At 44.0% G+C, this 20,564-nt stretch overlaps 1 protein-coding gene across 2 annotated transcripts; it reads right to left on the reverse strand.

The window, feature by feature from the left end:
- Positions 1 to 726: 726 nt before the first annotated feature.
- On the reverse strand, positions 727 to 18,584 carry prrc2a (proline-rich coiled-coil 2A). 2 transcript variants are annotated; one of them, XM_080862423.1, is made up of 16 exons: positions 18,429 to 18,584; positions 11,362 to 11,513; positions 9,886 to 10,063; positions 9,665 to 9,761; positions 9,459 to 9,540; positions 9,232 to 9,375; positions 8,737 to 8,978; positions 8,535 to 8,623; positions 8,190 to 8,341; positions 7,511 to 7,613; positions 7,206 to 7,395; positions 5,833 to 6,382; positions 5,399 to 5,655; positions 4,970 to 5,276; positions 4,597 to 4,819; positions 727 to 4,402 (listed from the first exon to the last, which is right to left on the reverse strand). In XM_080862423.1, the coding sequence occupies exons 2-16, from the start codon at positions 11,474 to 11,476 to the stop codon at positions 1,381 to 1,383; spliced, it is 5,751 nt and encodes a 1,916-aa protein (XP_080718549.1). In that variant the 5' UTR covers positions 11,477 to 11,513; positions 18,429 to 18,584; the 3' UTR covers positions 727 to 1,380. The 2 variants fall into 2 exon arrangements, with proteins under 2 accessions (XP_080718549.1, XP_080718550.1); XM_080862424.1 differs by lacking the exon at positions 18,429 to 18,584 and adding an exon at positions 18,231 to 18,390.
- Between the last annotated feature and the right edge of the window lie 1,980 nt (positions 18,585 to 20,564).

The raw sequence follows: 20,564 nt of genomic DNA on the forward strand, positions 1-20,564 counted from the left end.
AGCAAAAGTGGATGTTTGTTATACTACAAGGAGTGCTTATTAGAACATACTCGATCATCTATCGAAGCATAAACAATTTCAGGAAAAGTCAAACATCTGCTTTATTCTATCATGACCTACATTTTCATTTAATTCATTCCCCCCAACTTGAAAGGAGGGAAAAACACATTTCCATTAAAATGGAAGTCACCCCGAGAAAATAATAGATATTAAAATAAAGCCATCACGCCATCGATACAGTCTTCAGGAGGGCAAACGGAACTCAAAGAAAGGGAGCTTCAAACTACTGTCTGTGGGGGGAAACTTTAGATTTTTGCAGTGTGCAGAAATTCTGCAGGTGAAGATGCTACGACGAGGCCAAAAACCTCCTCTTTAAAGAAAAAAGAAAATAACAATTATAATTATAATGAAATGTCAGAGCAGATCATTCAAAAAATAAAAACAAAATTCAAACCATCGACCTGAACAAGCAGCAGAAACATTGATATAAAGACCAATCACTGAGCAGTAGTACTTTAACAGGTCTCATCACAGTAATCGGACCAAAAAGTCAGTCAGAGGAGGAATTTGGACATTTTTAGTAAAAATTTAGTTTAATGACTTGCTTTGTTGAAGAGAGAAAACACACGCGCGCGCACACACACACACACACACCCCTAAAATTCCTCACGAGGCTGAAAAATCAGAGCTGACACGAGGCCAAACAAAAGACAGAAACAAAACGTCTTATGGTACATTGTTCTTATTAAAAGATGTAGCTGCACCCCTTTCACTTGTGAAGGAAGTGATGCACAACTGCAATACAGAAAACCACACGAGGCCAGAGTGTGACAGAAATATACACAGACACATAAATATAAAAGTTTGGCCGATCCAAATATTCATGCCAATTTAATCCCACATTTTCCTTCTGGGCTCAAGTGACCTCACATGCTCTTTGTGGGGGTTTTAAAGATGTCACATTTGTGCTTGTATGTGTGAGTGTGTGTGGAGCTCAGTGTGACTGTCTTCTGTCAAAATGAGGTGTAACCCCCCCGCCCACCAATTGAACAATCACATGCTTGTCAAATCCAACCGGGGTGAGGAAGAGTTAAAAAAAAAGAAAAAAAGAAAGAAAAAAAAGAGAGGGTGGGGCACAAATGAACAGAGAGCAAGATGGAACAGACTGAGAAATTTACAAGAACGGATGGCAGATACGAGGATGATGCAAAGGTGAAAGAGGTGACTGGGTGGGGAAGGAGGGGTGAATACCATCTCCATTTACTGTACAAAGCACTAATGCCAACAGATAAGCTGTGAAATTACGATCAAAAGGGATTAAAGGCGTAACAGGGTGGGGGTTAATGTGGGTGGGGTTTAACTGAAATGTCGCATATTCCGTCACTTCCTATTTTTCGGTGAGGGCCAGTTGCCACGCTTCTCTCCCCGGTTGCCGCCTCCGCTGCCAGGTCCACCAGGGCCGCCGCCAGGTGGGCCACGGGGGCCTCTTCCCCCCCCTCCACCACCTCCAGGTCCTCCGGTGTTGACCCTCCGGTTCTGCCGCTCCATCCCAGGACGCTGACTCGAGAAGCTTCGTTTGTTAGCAGAGGGTTCTTTACCCGTCATCTCACGCTCCACGATGCTGCCGCCTCCTCCTCCTCCTCCGCCTCTTCCCATGTGGTGGTGGTGATGAGAAGCATACGACTTCCCTCCTCCTCCTCCCCCTCCCCCCTCTCTGTCTCTGAACTCTGTGAAGTCGCTGCTCTCAGAAGCTGTCTCCCACTCCTCATTGGCTTGGTCTGAGTTCTGGTTGGTGAAGTCAGGCGACTTGGCACCGTGGGGGTGCTGTGGGTGCGTGGGACCCACACTGCCCTGGTTGTAGTGGTGATGGTGGTGGCTGTTCGCATTACTGAGATGCCCGCCACTGTTGTTACTGTTGGCCGTTAATGTGGCGTTGTGGGTAGCATTCTGAGCATTTCCTGTCATGGGAGCAGAGACTGGGGCTCCGTTACCATCTTGCACAGAATTCATGGAAGGAGATGAGGGCCTTTCTCCACCAATGACCCCCACACTGCCGTTGATACGAGCAGCATTCTCCCGCTCCTTCAGTTTCCGGAAGCGGGGCGGCTTGTCCTGCTGGTGCTGGGATCGCCCATGACGACGGCGCCTAGGTGGTCGCTCAAAGCCACGATTAGAAGGAAGAGGAAGAGCATTTGGCCCTCCAGAGTTTGACACAGGTTTTGCAGAAGTTTGCTGGGTCGCAACTCCACCATTTTCAGTGGAAACCAGAGTAGCAGAGGTTGTTGTAGCAGGCAGAGACGGCTGAGGGGGGTTGGTCCCCTGACTTTGAGTTTGACTTCCATCAGCCACCTTGTCCTTCTTCTCACCAGCATTTCCTCCTCGGCCTAAGTCTTTATGCCCAGAGCTCTGTGGCGGACCTTGCTGTTTCCGGGCTGAAGCTGAAGACTTGGAGGACCCACCATGCGAGCCTGAGCTGGGCCCAACACGGTGTCCCCCAGCTGTTGCTCCCATATTGCCACTACTCCTGTAGATGTTTCCTCCTCCACCTCCGCCACCCCTGCCCCTTCTAGAGGGCACACCCCTAGGGGTGAAGACACGGGCCTGGGAGCCTCTGGGTGGAGCAGATGAAATGTTTACACTGCTAGTGGTGTTATCAGAGCCATTCTTGGTGTTCGATTTCTGGCTGTCTTCTTTGTCCGAGTGGCCGACATCGCTTGCTCCACTCTCGCTGCCCGTCTCAGAGCCTCTCTCCCTCCTCCTCTTGGGGATTTCTTCATACTCTGAGCCCTCACTGCGGGTTTCACTGCGGTTTCTGGCCCTGGCTGGGTTATGCTGGGACCGATCTTGACCATGCCTTCCACTGGCTCCTTCACCCTTGGATTCCTGATGATGGCCACCACCGGCTGTTGAGCGGTAGTCTCTTCCACTCCTGCCACCCATTCTGCCCCGGCTTCCACCTGTGGGTCCAGCACTAGCCATGTAGGTGCCCCGGTACCCACGGCCTCGCCCATAGAATTCTCCCCCTCTTCCTCTGCTGGCTCTGCCGCCTTTCTGGGGGACTCCATGGTGGTGAGAGATGTTGCCTCCCTTTTCAAAGGAACGGTCTCTGTCTCTCCTGGAGGAGGACCCTGAAAAACCTGATGAAGTAGTGTCTACATCTTTTTGACCTCTACCTGACCCTCCTCCAGCTGAGGATCGCTCTTTTCCACCATTTCTGGGTTTGGCTGTCTGGGGTGGCTCGTCCTTAGATGAAACTGATGTGTTCTGAGAGTTGGAGGAGGCATCCTGCTTCATAGAGACAGGCTGTCCACCATCTTGCTCTTTATCTTTTCCAAATCCTGTGCCTTGTTTTTCTCCTCCATCTGCATCCATTGCCTCTCTCTTGATTTCTTTCAGCACTGGCTTCTTAATGGGCCCAGCCCTCCTGTTGGCATTGCTCCCTCCTGATTGGTTGGAGGGTTTGTGGTCCAATGGAGTGTTGGAAGAGTCCTCTCCTCCACGGGAGTTGTTCCCACCTCCTGCATTGTTGCCCCTCCTTCCGTGAGAGGAACCCCCAGTAGTATTGCTGCCAGGCCGTGGACCCCAGTGTGTCTCTGTCTTATGCTCCCGCCCTCCTCTTTGGTTTGATTTAGGATGAGGATGCTGCTGCTGTGGGGGCTGACTGTGGCTGCCAAGTTGAGCCAGAGGTGGGCTAGAAGTGTTGGCTGAATGGGAAGTATATGCCGGACCTGTCTTCTCTTGTTTCACATGGCCACCACCTCCAGCGTTACCACTGCTGCCTCTTTCAGCGTGACTGTGCCCGACACTGGTTTCGCTCTCTCTCTGTGATGGGTGATGGTGCGGTGCCACTTTGACATTCCCATCCTCCCTGGCGGAGGAGGAAGAGGAGGAAGAGGAGCAGGAGGATGAGAGGGAAGGTTGGTGAAGAGGAGGAGAAGAGTCAGTCTTCTTAGCTGGGGCCTCACCACCTCTGTTCTCTGGCTTATGGGGATGGAGAGGGAAGTGAGGCTGTTGAGGGTGGTGGCTGTGAGGGTGGTGGAGGTGAGAGTTGCTTTCAACAGGAGGATGATCTGGGCGCCCGCTACGATCATAGTGAGGATGTGGGGCTCCCCATATCTGGCCCTGCTGAGCTCCTCGGGCAGGCCCTTCATCCTGGTGGGGGAACCCATGTGGCTGGCTTCCCCTTTCACCCGCCCTCTGATGCTGGTGAGGAGGCATCCTTGCGCCCTGATCGGGGAAGTTGCTGTAGTTGCTCTGTCCGCCGATGTAGTGATGAGGGTGATGGCTGCCTCCCTGGTTGCCAACAGGGGGTGGGGTTTGATTAGATGTCCCAGATGCAGAGCTGGGCTGCTGAATGGGTCCCAATCCACCCTCTCGCATGCGGTGTGGAGGAGTGTCGCTCCTATGATAAAGAAAGACAGAATACAAAATAGCAACTTATTCACTCAATAAATGAAAACACAGATGATTAAAAAAAAAAACAATACAAACTTACATGGACACTTTTATAATTGCTCTATATAGCAACAATCTAACAGTAAAGAAGGAGGTTTTATCTTCGATCTCACTCAAACAAAACAAAACGAGTATCCATACCTGGGCCCTTTGGCCACATCATCATCCTCCGATGCCTGCTTCTGTCTCAGGGGAGAAGTTAGCCCACGGTTTTCCCCTCCTCCAGGGAACACCTCAGGCCCCCAGGCCAGCTTAGGATCCATAGGGGGAGTCCCACGGTGAGGATGCCCTGGATGCTGTTGCTGTCTGTCAAAGGGGTCTGAACCAGACCCCCCAGAATCAGACCGCTCACGCCCAATAAGCCCTGAGTAAAATTTTAAGAAAAATATCTAAGTCAACAGCCAACATTGTGACTTCACAGTAACACAATACCACTGAACATTTTAAGCATGGCCTGTAATACTGCAATATTTCCTGATTTAATTTTATTACTTGTGTTTATGCATCCACTTACCAGAAGGATGCATGCCGGCCTGATAGTATTCCATGGGTGAAGGGCGACTCTGTATCATACGAGGGTCCATGTAGGGCATCATCATCCACCGAGGGTCAAAATTCAATGGTAAGGGTGGAGGTCGAACCATACCGCCAGGCTGATACAAGGGTCCGCCCTGTTTAGGTCCAGGTACAGGCTGGGGAGTTGAACCTGGTGAAGGACCTTGTGGAGCCTGGGTCTGTGGGGACAGCTGACTTTGTGATGCCTGGCTGTGTTGTTGCTGCTGTTGCTGTTGCCACTGCTGCTGTTGCTTTAGGAGTTGCTCCTACAGAGAAGTGAATGGAAAAATGCAATCACTCAGGTTGTTTAAAAGCACTTCCCTTTGAGGAAAAAAAAGTAAAAAGAGAAAATCACAGTGGCCCTGCTCAAAAAAAACCAAAAACAAACCTGCTGCTGCCTCTGAAATCGAGGTGGAAGAGACTTCTGATACTTTGAGTAGCCCTGGCCAGGAGGGCCACCAGCTTGACGACCGGATCCCCCTCCGATATTTTCGACCTTTACTTGGTCGATTCCTCTTTCGCCTCCACTTCCTGTACGGATGTGAGGAGTGCTCACAGCTTCTTCCTTACTCTCTCCTAGTAAAGGTACATCCAGTGTGGGCTGCTGCGGCTGTGGTGCAGCCAACTGGGGACACTGTTGGGTATCTAAATCAAGAACAAAGTTGCAGGGTTAAATCTGTAGTCATCATGATTATTATGTGGTGTATTTACTTAAAATGCTATATTAAATAAAGAATAGAAATGTTATTTACTTGAATGCTTCTTGATGATTTTTGTCAGGATAGGTCTGTGTTTCAGGCCATTTGCATCTGAGAAACTCACCTGCACCAGAGTCATAACTGCTGTTGCTGCTGGGTCGCTGGCGGTCATTACCAGCTGGACCTGTTCCTGACGGGACAGCTAGCACTGGAGGCTCCTCAGAGTCCACGCAGGGGGAAGGAGGCTGGCTGATATTAGGGGAGGAAGCTGAAACTGATGGACTTGGGCTGCCTGCCATAGCAGCTGTTGAATTTCCATCAAGGCTAGGGGTTTTGCTGCCGCCACCACCACCAGCAGCACTTGTGTTGCTGCTCTGCTGCTGCTGCTTTTCATCCAGCCTCTTCAGCTTTTCCGCACAGGCTGCACGTCTCTCCTCCTCCATCCTGCGTTCTTCCTCTTCACGCCTGCGACGAGCTCGCTCAACAGCAGCAGAAATCTCAGAGGATGACTGCTTCCTGCGCTGACGCCACGTCTCGTCCTCATCATCCCCCTGGGCTGCATGAACCAGCAGACCAGGCTGTGTAAGAGGGTTAGGGGCTCCTGCTGCTGGTTGATGCTGGGCAGGGGCAGGTTTCCCCTGGCCAAGAGAGGCTCCCTGATTGTGGGGCCGATCCTGAGGAGTTAGAAAACACTGAATGTTTTATCATGAAGTTTTTAACCTTCCAAGTGAAATTACTGTAATCTTTTAAAAAGTAGAAATGTATGTATGAATGATAATCTCCACTGTAACAAAAACCAAAGTGAAGGGGGGGGAAAAGGGAACTTAAAACTAAAAATGACTTGGCTATAAGACCCGTAGGTGGTGGATGAGGCAATGACAGAAATGATTATTCTATGAGGCCCTGTCCTGATGTCTACCTGTCGGTAAAAGGAGTAGGGCCCTGGTCCGAGGAGCGGCCCAGGTGGGGGGGAGGGCTGCTCCTGGGGACCACCCAATCCAGGCCTGCGCCCCTGTATACAGGCAGACACAGTTAGCTAAGGTCCACCACAATGATCTACACTGATGCAAAATACAGACACTCACACATGCCTGCCCACTAAAAAAGTCTTGCCTTAACAGAATTAACTCTGTAACCTGTTTTCAATTTGAAAACTTCACAAGGCCTCAATGTAAGGTAAAACCATAGGGCCTTATCCACTGCAGGAACTCAGAGCACACATTTACAACCCCAAATCAGCCCGTTTAAGCCTGTTCCCATTGCGGTGTAGGATTCACCACAAATCTTCCTGTTCCAAAAAAACCCAAAAAAAATATCGAGGGATTCAAGAGGACAATTCTACGTTGCTTCTCTTCCTCACCTGCATAGTAGTTATAGGTAAGTTTTTTTTGGTCTGAAAACACCCCTTTAAGAGGTCCTAAAGGGATGGTTCCTAAAAGAGCCCACAGGTTCCTGCAGTGAAAAATGTCTTGTTGTTACTGCTGTTCAACACAGTACCTGATAGGCGGATGGCGCTCCCTGGCTCACCCAACCACTACCTCCCTCCTCGGCCCATCCTGGCTTGCTGGAGGGGGGTTGGGGGCCATTGTCAACATTAGAGGGAGGGGTCCTGCGGGTCTCTCCACCGCTGTCTGAGGCTCGAGAGTGAGAGGTTGCATTGGGGGCATCCTGAGACCTCTGCTGATCACTGAGGACAAGAAGGACAAAAAATGTAAGTGAATAATATCTAGAAAAACAACAACAACAACCCCCCCCCAAGAGTACTGTAATTTATCACACATTAAATGTACTTAGTCACTCACCGCGGATCAATCTTGCTCTCGTTTCTATCCTCTTCTCCCTCTTCCTCTCCTTCATCATCGCTGAATTTCAGCTTGGCGGAGTAATCTATCTCCTCATGAGCTCCTGTTTCAGCAAAACAACAAAAAACAAAATGGAAGCCATCAGAACCATGTTTGTGCCAAACATCCACAGTGTAACATTATTCAGCAACCATCACTAATCCTTCTCCCTCCCTCCAGCAACTTAAACCATGCTGGACGGATCAGCATGAAATTTGATATGCACCAACAACAGCAATCCTCGAAAGCAGAAAAAGGAAGGCTCGGCAGAACACGCTCTGCACAGCTGAACTAAATTAACTTGCATAAGCAAGACACACAAAAACAAGTCTTTACTTAAAACACAGAAGGTTATGATTCTTGTTCTAGGTCTGTAACAACATTAAAAGTAACCAATTATTATTGTTTTAAAGCCATTTGTTAAAATTTCTGTTTCTGCATGCTTTAGAGCCCTCCTCCAAACAGAAAACATTCTGTTTTTATTATAGATAGGAACAACTTCAAAAAGAAAATAACTTCATTTAACAAAAACACTGTTTTAGTGTATATTTGGAGGTGGCTTACAAACTTAGAACCAGTTTTATGATGTTTCACCTTTGTGAATGGAATTTTATTTTATTTTATTTTTATTTTTTTTTACCTGCCCAGCCTTCGTCTCCATCGTGGTCCAGCTCATCTAGCTCCTTCAAATCGTCTTGTTTTAAAATGGAGGGTCGCTTTACCACCTCTCCACCCACATCGCGTGGACCGCCCTGTGACCTGCTCTCAGGACCAACCGGCCCACGAGAGAACCTGAAATAATGGGGGAGGTTCTTTTTTAAGGGATATGATGGAGAGAAAAAAAAAAAAAAAAAAAAGCATGGCCCAAAAAAAGCAGCTCTTGATTACTTAGGAGTTAAACTATAGGCCATTTGACTGCACTGAAGAACATTTTCCCTCCACAGTGAAATTAAAAGTAGATGAAGTAGCATCTCAGTGAACATACCTTGGAGCTGTCCCTTCACCAGGTGGTGGGTACCTGTAGGGCCCTTGAGGCCCATAGGGGCCCGGGAAGGGCAGATAGGGAGGATACATCTAGGGAGTAATAACAGATCCAGTTCAGACACCCATTTCTTTTGTTTTTGTTTGTTTATTTATTTGGGCGAGAAGATAAAGATAAATGCTAATAAAAGAAAACTAACACTTACAAAGGGGGGTATGATCCCTCGATATTGGGGGAACCCAGGCCCCACAGGAGGCTGGGGCAAGGGCAGGGCGGGGCTGCCTGCAGGAGGGTTCCTAGGTGGCCCGTGGTTCTGTGAGTTTGGAGGGGGGACCCCTGCTGTCCCATCCATCACCAGAGCTCCACCAGTGCCACCCTCGGTTACCCCCTCCCCAGGCAGGGTGGGTGCCAGGGCTCGGCCCCCACCATCCCGCCAACTTGTAACGTCTGAGGACAGTGAAGACAGGAGAGGACGGAGTGGTTAGTATGATTTATGGACTTTTATGTAATCAGAACAAGAATGGAAAGTCATTTTTTATGATTATGAATGTGAAAAGCAATGAATATCAATACTGTCAATTAGTAAAGTTCAAAAATAAATAAATACAAATGAAAATCCTGCCCGAGGTGTTTCTCTCCAAACTACCATAGACAAATAAGTGGATGACAAATTATTAGAGACAAAGCTTGCATTACTCACTCTGGGGGCGGAGGCTTGGTCCGGGCCCATACCACTGATCTGCAGTGCCCTGTTCTTTGCCAGCTTTGTCCTGGTCGCCAGCCGCCTGCAGGGTGGGAAATTCCTCGCGAGAGAATGGCGACGGTAGGTTTGATCCCTTTCCACCTGCAAAAACATATGATGAAAAGAGGGGCTGAGTTGCAAACAAACAAACCCATTGAAGGACATGCAGCAAAAGAAGGACTCACCATCCCCTTGTGTTCCATGTGTTCCACTGGCCTGTGCCCAGGACCTTGCCCCTACGGCCTGGGTTGAAGCTGGGGCCAGAGCCTGAACACGGTGCACACACAAAGTCAAATACCATATGATACACGCCAGCTAGTAGTGCTAGATGTCTTTCGGCAACCATTACTCAGGGTATATTCTGTTTTAATGTTATGGAGATAACGTGTACCTCTGAAGCTTGCGGGGTTCTCGGGCGGGTCGGTGCAGTTGTCTGTGAAGCCACAGGCTGCTGCGACTCCGGCTGCGGTGCTGACAATGCATCGGTACTGAGAGGGAAAAAGCAGACATACAAGTCTTCAGACCGAATGCAACAAGCAATCACACAAGAATAAAACTACTTGTTACATTAACACCCAATAACTTAAAGGTGTTTGATTACAGCTTTCTTACCTCTTTGGGTCTGCTGCTTCCTGTTTGCTTGCCCATCCTGTGCCGTCTTTGGGAACGAGCGAGACGTTAGGATCGTTGCCTTTGTTCTCTGCCTTCAGACTGGGCAGGTTGGCAGGGGGTGGCATACGCCGCGCAGAGGCAACTTTACCAAGAGACTGCAGGCCATGGCGTGGGGGAACTGATATGGAAACAAGAATAGAATAGAATAGCAATAATTCTTTAATTGTCCCACAAGGGGAAATTTGGTTGTAACAGCAGGAAGTCGCTAGCACAGATGGACCACTGAAACCCTACACTGGTGAAATCCAGAGGGAGCCTGAAAACAGGGATGGCGTTCTGATTACTTTCTGGATGTAAAACTAGGGTGCTGAATCACTGAGAAGGCTAAAAACGTGGTGGTTTTAGTCTGGTGATTCTAATGAATGTGGATTTATTTATTTTTTTAAACAAACAAACAAAAAAAACTCTCTTGACGTTATTAAAAACATTCAGCAAACCCACTTCAATTACAATTTTATAGAGAAGCATTAGCACATTGATGCTTACAGAACCATGGAAAAGCCTAAAAGCGAAGCCGTTCTGAATATCAATCCCTCATTTGTTTTCCTAAGGCTCAGAGCAACCACAGCAGCTTCAGGCCTTCACTATGTAAGAGGGGGCAAGTCTGTAGTCGGGGAAAGGGGACAGCTGCTTGAATCTAGAGGGCAGCCTCTGAATAAAACATAAACTGGGGTCTCAGCATAGAAGTCAAACAGCATCCACAAGTAAGCCTCTGTCTCTGGTCAGCCTCAGTGTCTCTGGAGCTCAGCTAATACATCGAGCCTCGAGAGCCATTCACCCTCCAGGACCCCCTTTTCCCTTTGTTATTTCTTTAACACGTCAGTGCAAACACTAGTCAATAACAAACAGTATAACACAGTTTCATCAAAAAACAGTGCAGATGGATGGATGGATGGATGGATGGATGGATAGATGGATAGATGGATAGATGGATAGATGGATAGATGGATAGATGGATAGATGGATAGATAGATGGATAAACTTTGTGTATTAAAAAGCAGCACCATTAAGGAGACCCTAAGCTAACACTTCAAAGTTGCATTAGTTGGTGCAAACACAGTACAACGAGAAAATTGTAATCACACTAATGAGCAGATCCGACTGAGATATGTTTGTTTAAGGTTCAAATGATCAGTGACAGCACAGGTTTTTACTAAACCACACCACCTGGCAGAATTTAATTAGAGCCCTTTGAAATCTGTTACAACTGCTTAGAAAGTGATGTATGTTGAGGATGTAGATAATAACAATGTTATCATCTACATATTATGATATGTTGTGATAGCCATAAGCTCTGACTTTCAGGTTTTACCAAACCAGCTAATTCAAAGAAAGCCTGGCTATGCTGAATCTGATTCATAATACACCCCCTCTGGATGTATGCTGTGAAAGCTTGTGTGTTCTGAAGATACTCACCAACAGGCTTTTGTGTTTCAAGGCTCTTTCCTTTGTATGTATCAAACAGGTTGAGAGACGCATACTTGGTTTTGCCTTCCTTCCCCTTTGCAGTTTGCCCAGAGCGATCTGACATTGCGCTGTCCGCTCATTGAGTATGGTGAGCCCTGAGACTGTAGAAGAAAGAAGAGACAAGGATAACAAGAATACACAGAAAGAGAATGAAAGTGCTGAATTTTAACTATATTTAACAAGGGATTACAGATATGATACAGTTATGTTTCTTCCAGCTGACATTAGGTATAATTGCTTTCAGATTAATAGGTGTAGCAAACCTTTCTTTTAAGATAGCTCTATGAAACAGGATATTCTGAAACACAATGACACAGCACGTAGGGATAATACACTCAGATTAGTTTATTTTTTTAATTTTTCTACGAATCAGAATAATTGGCAATTTACAGCATTTTCTGGGGCTTTTCTGGTTTAATTTTACTTCTATGTCTGAAGCAATATTCCTCCATTTTAAATTTTTTGTCAATTCAAATGACAAAAAAGATGTCAACAAAATATTTGGCAAATATCAGCATCATCTGATACCAGACTTACTGATTTTTAAACAAATTAATGAGATGCCATGTACCTACATGAGTGGCTCATATTTAACTTTTTACATTCCTTTTGCACTGGCTAAAGGAAGGTGGGAAATACAAAAAATACATTTAAAAACATTAAAACACAAGAACTCTTGTCTCATTATTAGCTGAAGTGTTATTGTAAACATCAATATTAGCCCACAATTTTTCAGCCTGTCCATCAGTAATTTAAACAAAGGATTGCAAGTTGATATATTTTAACATCTGCTACATTTACGACCGATACATCTGATTTAAAAACACTTGTTTTTATATTTTGAGGTATTCATTCAACACTTAGCAACTTAGTAAAGACTGGTGTGACTTTGACTGACCTGTCTGTAGACAGGGGGCTTATGAAGTTAAACAACTTCCCTATGACAATGTGGACAACAGTCGAGGAAACCAGCTTCGTAACATAAAAATTAACTGAAAGCTTTTGAGCATGTGTATAGGTAAGACCATAAGTTTTCTGTCACATATTGCTGAATGTCATCTAACTTGGATTTGGTGAATCAACAACATATAAAGACAAGAATCAACACAGTTTTTGGATCAGATAATGGTCCAATCCTGACTCAAAAAGCTGGACTAATATATTGGTGACCTCTGAGTGACCTATGAGACAAATATATTCAGTTCAATTCCACTTTTCTAGCAGGAGAGCTTAACACAACATGGAAGAGGCTAACAATAAAGCAACAGTGGTTTAGAGGCGTTTCACAGCTGTGACGCCAACAATTTTTCTTTGTATGTTTGCAACAGTTTTGAATTTAACCAAGAATTGTGGCCACGTGACTGGAAACGTCAGGCGACAGGAATGCCTTCACTGCCCTTTGCTTCGAAGCACTTGCAATTTTTATGATAACATAATGCATTCTTGACAACTTGGTTAATATTATTTGAATTTCAGGTTTCTAGTCAACTCTACTCCAATATGTGTGTCAAAACGTTAAGTACTTAGCTAGAAAGGAGAGACTAGCGTGCAAAGAGCAGTAAGCAGTAAAGAATAAAGTAGAATTCATGGTAGCATGTTCATGTTTATTTTGGTAGGCATTTGGCTAGTCAACCTACAAAGATGTGCTTGAATGTGCTTGTATGCAGTCCCCCACAGCCAAAAAATTAATTAATTAATAAAAAAGCATGTAGCAGTGATGATATGCATGCATAGGATGCTGACTGATTAAAAAGTTGGGTCGAACATTAAAGGAGGTGATAATGCAGTTCACCACGGAGAGAAAGAAGTGTTAAAAAAATAATATTAATAAAGAAAATAAGCATGAGAAGCACAGAGCTGCAGTGTTCATTACTTTTAACACCTGGCTTCACATCACTACAAAGAAACATGAGTTTGTTCTCTGTGGCAATGGTTAAAACTAAAGGACAAATAACAGCGCAAACACATACCTTTTGGTCTACACAGTTTTAGCTCTTCCCCCTTCTGACAATACATAGACACAACATGCAGACATTGGTCTGCAAAGCTCTGCATAGGACTAACACATAGCCAGGGTCATTCCTTAATTTAATTTGTCTTAATTTGTCATCCCTCACCACGAGGTCCCATCTACAATTCAAGAGATACTATAACGTACTAACTAAGCCAGCACCTTTCATCAAGACTTAAAACTGTCTTTATCGACAGTGTCTGCAGTTGTCCATATCCACAACTGAGTACAATCCCTAGCCAGCTATCCACTATTCAAATACATTAGATAAACTGTGCATTTCTGATTTTTAATAAAGACCTTTTGGATGCATTTATTTAACAATTTGGTTCAAAAAGTCAGAAAAAACTTTATGTGTAGACTACTGTTGCCTTATATATATATATATATATATATATATTTATATTTTAGGGGTGGTTCGGTTCGATATTTTTTCGATACAAAAAAATGTTCATGCCTTTTTAATTTGTCATTTATTAAAATTATAAATATATATTTTAACTCAAAAGTACAGTTTTTAAATTTAACCCTAACCCTTGTGCGCGTTTTTTATTTTGACAGCGAATGCGCACCTGCGGACCACTTATGTGCACCCCTGGTTATTTAGCTCGTCATATTGCAGCCACAGAAATTCTTTTGTCCATGAAACCATAAAGCTGCACTTTCTTTTTGCCTTATAGTCTCATTTGTCATAACTTCTCCGTTTTGTGGTAAGCTTTTCTTTGGCTGTCACTTCTTCACCCCGACCTGTCTTATTTGGCTCAGCAGAACTAAAATATATATACTGCTACTTTTACACACGGACTCACATAAGCTCAGCGATTCTCTGCGCGATCAACCTCTCACATGTTTAAGCTTGCTGCGGGAGATTTCACTTGTCATGTTTGCATAGTAAGCTAACAATTAATAAGACGATGTCAGAGGAATTGGTGCACAAATTATCATCACTCACAGATCAGTGCTGTCATTGCAAAGTGAAAGCAAAAAAACAAGCGCAAATTCAAACGCGATTTCAATATGTCACATATTGACAGTGGCTCACCGATGCCAATGACATAATTACCCAGCTACATTTCTGAAAGAATGCAAAAGCATTGACATATATTTTTCCTACAATAGCCCGACGGGCAGGGCAGAGAGATTTTTGTAGCGCGACTGGAAAGATCGCTAGCTCCGGGACGTCGGGCTAGCGAGTTTGCAAGCCCTGTATCTGATTGAGGAATCACTCATCTTTGGAAAAGAGAGTTTATTACAGAGAAATGTCTCTTTCCAAAATAAAAGCTATACTATCCACTTCTTCTGGGCTATATTCTCAGCAGCATAAGGAGAATCACGTGCTAACAGCTGTCTAAATGACTCGGCTAAAGTTAGTAGCATGCTTGTTGTTTTTGTCTTTGCACTAGGATGATGTCGGCGTAAATGTGCAGTCATATTCGTTGTGTTCCCACTAGTGCTTTCAGGTTAATCTCGTTGAAATGACCTTAACGCCACAACACGGCAAATCTCCGTTAACGAGCTACCGCCGATCGCCCCGTGCATGGGGCTAGACAGCTAACACGTTAACGAGCTAACTGCGCTAACACACTAGTTCCCACCCATGTAATTGAGCATTGCATGGCACATCCAACATACTGTTTTACTTTAGTCCATGACTCGCTTACCTTCAGGGTCATACGTCACATGAAAACCAAAATAATTCCAAACGCCAGATCTGAATGTTGCAAGGAGAGCTTAACTTCTGTCTCGCTAGCTTGCCCTGCGCTCTTCCTCCTGACTATGCTGTCTGTGTTGAGCGCTCAGTGGATCTGCGCTCGACAGTGCAGCCTAGGCGGAGTAGTCGAACGCAGATTCACTGAGCGCTCAACACAGACAGCATCGTCGGAAGGAAAGTTGATAAAATAAATTACAAATGTTGTATTGTTCGATACATATGCGTACCGAACCGAAAGCACTGTATCGAACGGTTCAATATCGATACGAATATCGTTGCACCCGTAATATAGATATATATATATATATATATATATATATATATATAAAGAGAGAAAAGACTCCAGCTTATTAACTGAACACTAGTACTGGTTTGGTACTGTATCAGCAGCAACCTGGAGCCAACATGTCAGTTCTATTTTCTATTTGTATAAATTCAGATAAGCAGATCTCTATATGCCCATATGGATACAGTTTAATGGGAGCATATGACTGCACCATTTATAATACAGCAATAACACCAGCATAATTTTTTATGTGCTATAAAAATGTCATACCATATATAGCAACATTATACGTTTATGATCTGTAGTGCACACAATAAGACAAGCCTGTCATGTCTGATAGCAAGAGCTGCGTAGTACCTAAGAAGCCCCTCCCAAAGTAGTGCTCTGTAAAATATGCAAGAAAACTGTTCCTGTTGAGTGTAGAAAAAAAAAAAACTTGTTACAGTGCTTGAAGCAAAAACAGATGATCAAGTACAACCAGCTAATAAAGGAGGAGATACTAGGAGCTAGTGATGTGCGACTCAAATGTAAACAAATGGCTCCACTGAGCAATTTGCTAACTGCACTCCATGTGACAGGAAGAGCAAATGGTGGATGGAAATTACTGATGTGGTTACAAGGTGGTGAAGCAGGGCTATGAGCAGGTGGTTAAAATGCACAACCCAAAGCACAACACCCCAAGAAATATGCGACAATACCATGAATCTCCGGAAGACTTAAGGTTAAGTTACTTTATTTACTGTTGTTCTAAAGTGTTAACCAGTTATTTTATACTCCTTAAACATTCCAGGAAAAACAAAACCTAGGCTATTTTTGTGCTACGTTTGACTTATGCTGTGTCACTACTATTGCACCACAATGCTGCTGCTGTCATCTTGCTTCAATTGATTCAAACATCAAATCGAGAAGTGTGTCATCAAATACAGCAACTCAATGGAAAAGGATGGATAATGCCAAACTGCTAATTTTCTTAAAATATCATGACATTTTAGGGCTATACTGTTCAACCCTAGTTAGCAGACGTTCACTGCTTATCAGATGAACATTATTTCAAAAAAAAAGGTGGGGAAAAAGCAGAACCATGGTTTCTATGGAAACACATTATAAATGATATTCTTCATGCCTTGAGACAGAGGGTTCGGCTCCATGGCAACTGCCAGGCCTTTAGCTTGAACTCATTTTACTGCACATCAATAAAAGACAGGGCACTGACATCTGTCCAATTCACAGTGATTTGGCTGCATCCATCAGGTTAAACTGCTGCCACCACCTCCTACTCCCATTAGGCACAATGACTGCGAACACACGGGTCTCTAAGATCGTGAAGACTTTGTCACATCGTCATATCATTTCATTCACTTGGCTTCAATAAAAAAATTAATACTGACGTGAGAAAGCCAATCTAAATTGTCTGTGTTTAGAAAACAGCGATTATAGAGATATAGGTCTGTGCTACAGTGACTCAAGCATTAAATAACTGAAAGGTGGGAAGACGTCTCATTAGATGGCTGCATAACACAAACAGCAACACATTCCCAAGATATGCTTGAAGACTCAAATATGCAGCCTTCTACTGCGCACTGACGATCATCAAAGGAGCAAAATGTACGATTTTTGCTTTTACACACATCACTTTTAAAAAAACAAAAACAAATAACCCTTCGTTCATTACTTTTTAAAAAAGGTTGCACACGGTAACTACGAAGCTGCGGCAGCCTCAATAACCAGATGAGATTAGAAAATTAGGTCGTGGGATGGCTGGTCAGTTAGATGTTGGATTAACTGGAGCCCTAAGTGCAGCAACGTATACCACAAAGAGGCCCCGTGAAGCTAAAGGCTAACCGTCAACACCAACTACGACGGGCAAAAATCAGCTAGTAGCTCCAGGAATCATTGCCTTGTACATATATATGCAAAACAGAAACATCCGGAGCGGTGATGTTTTTCTTATTTTTTTTTCCTCCTGTGGTGCTAACCAGCTCGATGCTAACAGAGGCCCTCGGTGATCTCGTTGGGAGGGGGACTGCGTTGATGTTTCATAATGTATTTTCAACACCTCGCAGCTATCACTTAGCTCACCGCTTGTCAGCTCCATGCTTTGAATCACACAGTGACATTACGACTGCTCGTCCTTACCAAACTGTTATGCTTACTTACAGTTAGTGGGAGGCCCGGGGTAACGCAGAAAAAAAAACACAGATTTTTATTAGATGAACAAAACAAAATGGCGGTGTAGATGGGCCCTGTGCATACTAACCCAGGCCGGTTGGGTAGCATTAGAGAGCTGGCTTGTGTAGGTACATACTACTTAAAATACACTACACTATACAACTTAACTGTGCTGGAAAAAACAACCACTGACAAATCATCAATACTGAGCAACGGGAGCATCTTTTAATCGGACACCCTCCGAGATAAAGCTGAAGCCTCGCTAACGTTTATCCGTTAGCACTAGCCACGAAAAAAAACATCTAATAGTAAACAGATATTTCATCAGCACACAAACGTCCCAGAGACCTTTACTAAAAGGTAAATAAATGTGTGTTTACACACTAAAAAAAACAAGTGGCTAAATTCAGAAGCTAGCGAATACTAGTCAACCACTTAGCCAAGCTAGGCTAATGAGCTAGACAGCCACCTAACGTTAGCTATGCCTTTACAAAAATAAAAATAACCTCGATCCTTAACCAAAAACACCCTCACAGATGCGCCGAGCCATTGCCCAGAGGTAAGAGTAACAATGTCTCTTCGGTACAATGTAACTGCCCAATGTCCGCATGGAAACATGCACAATTTTCCCAACCACTGACCTGGTCTTGTCCCGACTTGTCTCGAGGTTGTATCGCTGAGTGAGGTTAGCTTATGCTATCACGTATAGCCTCTTTCCAGCAAGTGACCCAGCTAGCTAAGCAACGTTATCCTCTCGCATAGTCAAACCAACACACTCTGGCTTTGCTCTAACTTTGATACCAGCGGCAACGTATGGATAAAGAAGATATTCGGCTTACTTGTGCTCCTTTTCTTTTTTTTGTAACTCCCAAAAATAAATGAAAAGGGGGTAAAAGAAAATGGTTAATGCTGGACTCGATCCGTCGCCTAAAGAGCCGTCAACGGCTACTGAGCCGTTTGGGACCTCTACAGTAAAATAAATAAGCCACTCTTATGTTTTTTAAAGTGCAAGTGAAGCCTCTCCGAAAGAAATGTGAATATTGCAAAGTTAATACCAAAAATATCTAGCAAATTTATCCATGAAAAGTTAAACAATTAATTTTACAATAGAAATCTGAAATTTCACGTTTTCAATATGTAGATGGTGCATTATCTTTTTTAATATATGTTAATTGTAATACATTTATAAACAGAAATCTAAAAATTTGATTACAAACATTTGACATTTTTTATATGTTACAATTAATGTATTTATCACTTCATAAATAAATAAATAATAATAATAATAGAAAATAAAAATGCTAAAAGACACAAAATTAAAACTTTTCCACCTCTGTGCAAAGACTTTGAGCCATGTTTCTTTATATTACCTTTGAAGGAGCCAGTCCTTGTTTTTTAAAGTGGTCTTGAACTATACTTCTCCAGTCTTTCTGAACATCTTTCAAAGTTTTCCTTTGGCCATTGGCTGCTTTTTCACTCATTTTCAGTCCAGTCTTTGTACCTGACCATTTTCAGAGGAATGTTTGTTTGTTTGTTTGTTTGTTTGTTTGTTTGTTTGTTTGTTTGTTTGTTTGTTTGTTTGTTTGTTAAGCACTTATCAGTCATGGATTGACCTCAATGTTATTGATCATCCTGACAGAAAATACAATAAAAGGCAGGCACTGACCTTTGAGAAGACTGGAAAGCCATTCCTGAAGACTACATAAAGAAATGAGAAGAAATGAGGACTGGCTCCAGACTTTTGGTTGTACTATAGATAGATAGATAATTTGCAGTGTGAAATTCCAGTCATGCCTATGGAGCCACTTATTTTTTTAAAACAAAAAGATTGCCAGTAAAAGTCTACAGCTGATTACTTACACAGAGATGTCTTTTTTTTGTAAGTTTTATAAAATGTTATGATTTAATTTTCCATATATGCACTAATTTGCATGAATATTGACTATAAGTGTATGAAATAAAGACCTATATGTGTATTTGAATTTACTTTTTCCAAGCGTAAACAAAAACATGTCAGAAAAATTGACGTTGGCGTGACATTTGCAACATATTTTTTTACCTCATGACTCAATTGTGACTTTCAAAAGGCGATTCATAATTAATCTATTTTTTTTAAACTACATTCTATTAAAATGCAAAATATGTTAACCTGTTGATATGCCTAACTGCTGATCATTGTCATCTTGGTGGCTGTCTATGTTCCCCCCTCTGCTAACCCCACAGCTGCATGTGACACTATCCACTCTGCCATAGCTCGGCTACAGACTCAGCACCCGAGTGCCTTTATTGTGATCTCGGGTGACTTCAACCATGTATCACTGGACAATACACTACCAACATTCAAACAATATGTGGACTGTCCCACCAGGGGAGAGAAAACTTTAGACTTACTGTATGCTAACGTCAAGGATGCATACAGCTCCTCCTCCCTCCCCCCACTTGGTAGGTCAGATCATAACCTGATTCACCTCACCCCCCGCTATGTGCCAATTGTGAGGAGGGAACCTGTGACCACCAGGACTGTTAGGAGGTGGTCAGAGGAGGCAATAGCGGAACTACAGGGCTGTTTCGAGGTGACCGACTGGGAAACACTCTGTGAGCCTCACGCCGAGGACATCAATGGGCTTACTGAGTGTATCACAGGCTACATAACTTTCTGCACCGACTCCATTGTTCCAGCTCAGACTGTTCATTGTTACCCAAATAACAAGCCGTGGGTGACTAAGGACATCAAAGCCCTCCTCAACAACAAGAAGAGGGCTTTCAGAGGGGGCAACAAAGAGGAGGTGAGGAAGATCCAGGTGTTACTAAAGGACAAGATCAGAGAGGCTAAGGACAATTACAGGAGGAAGCTGGAGTGGAAACTCCAGCAGAACAGCATGAGAGAGGTGTGGAGGGGCATGAAGACCATCACTGGATTCAGGCCAACCAACAGCAGGGGAGCTGAGGGAGGTGAGAATAGAGCCGACGAGTTG

This window comes from Rhamphochromis sp. 'chilingali' (assembly GCF_963969265.1).
Source record: "Rhamphochromis sp. 'chilingali' genome assembly, chromosome: 17".
Taxonomy (NCBI): domain Eukaryota; kingdom Metazoa; phylum Chordata; class Actinopteri; order Cichliformes; family Cichlidae; genus Rhamphochromis; species Rhamphochromis sp. 'chilingali'.

Coding starts and splice junctions, on each gene's coding strand:
- prrc2a (XM_080862423.1), bottom strand. CDS start 11,476: ATGTCAGATCGCTCTGGGCAAACTGCAAAGGGGAAGGAAGGCAAAACC. Junction 9,541..9,664: donor GAACCCCGCAAGCTTCAGAG/GTACACGTTATC, acceptor CACCGTGTTCAG/GCTCTGGCCCCAGCTTCAAC. Junction 9,376..9,458: donor ACATGGAACACAAGGGGATG/GTGAGTCCTTCT, acceptor ATGTTTTTGCAG/GTGGAAAGGGATCAAACCTA.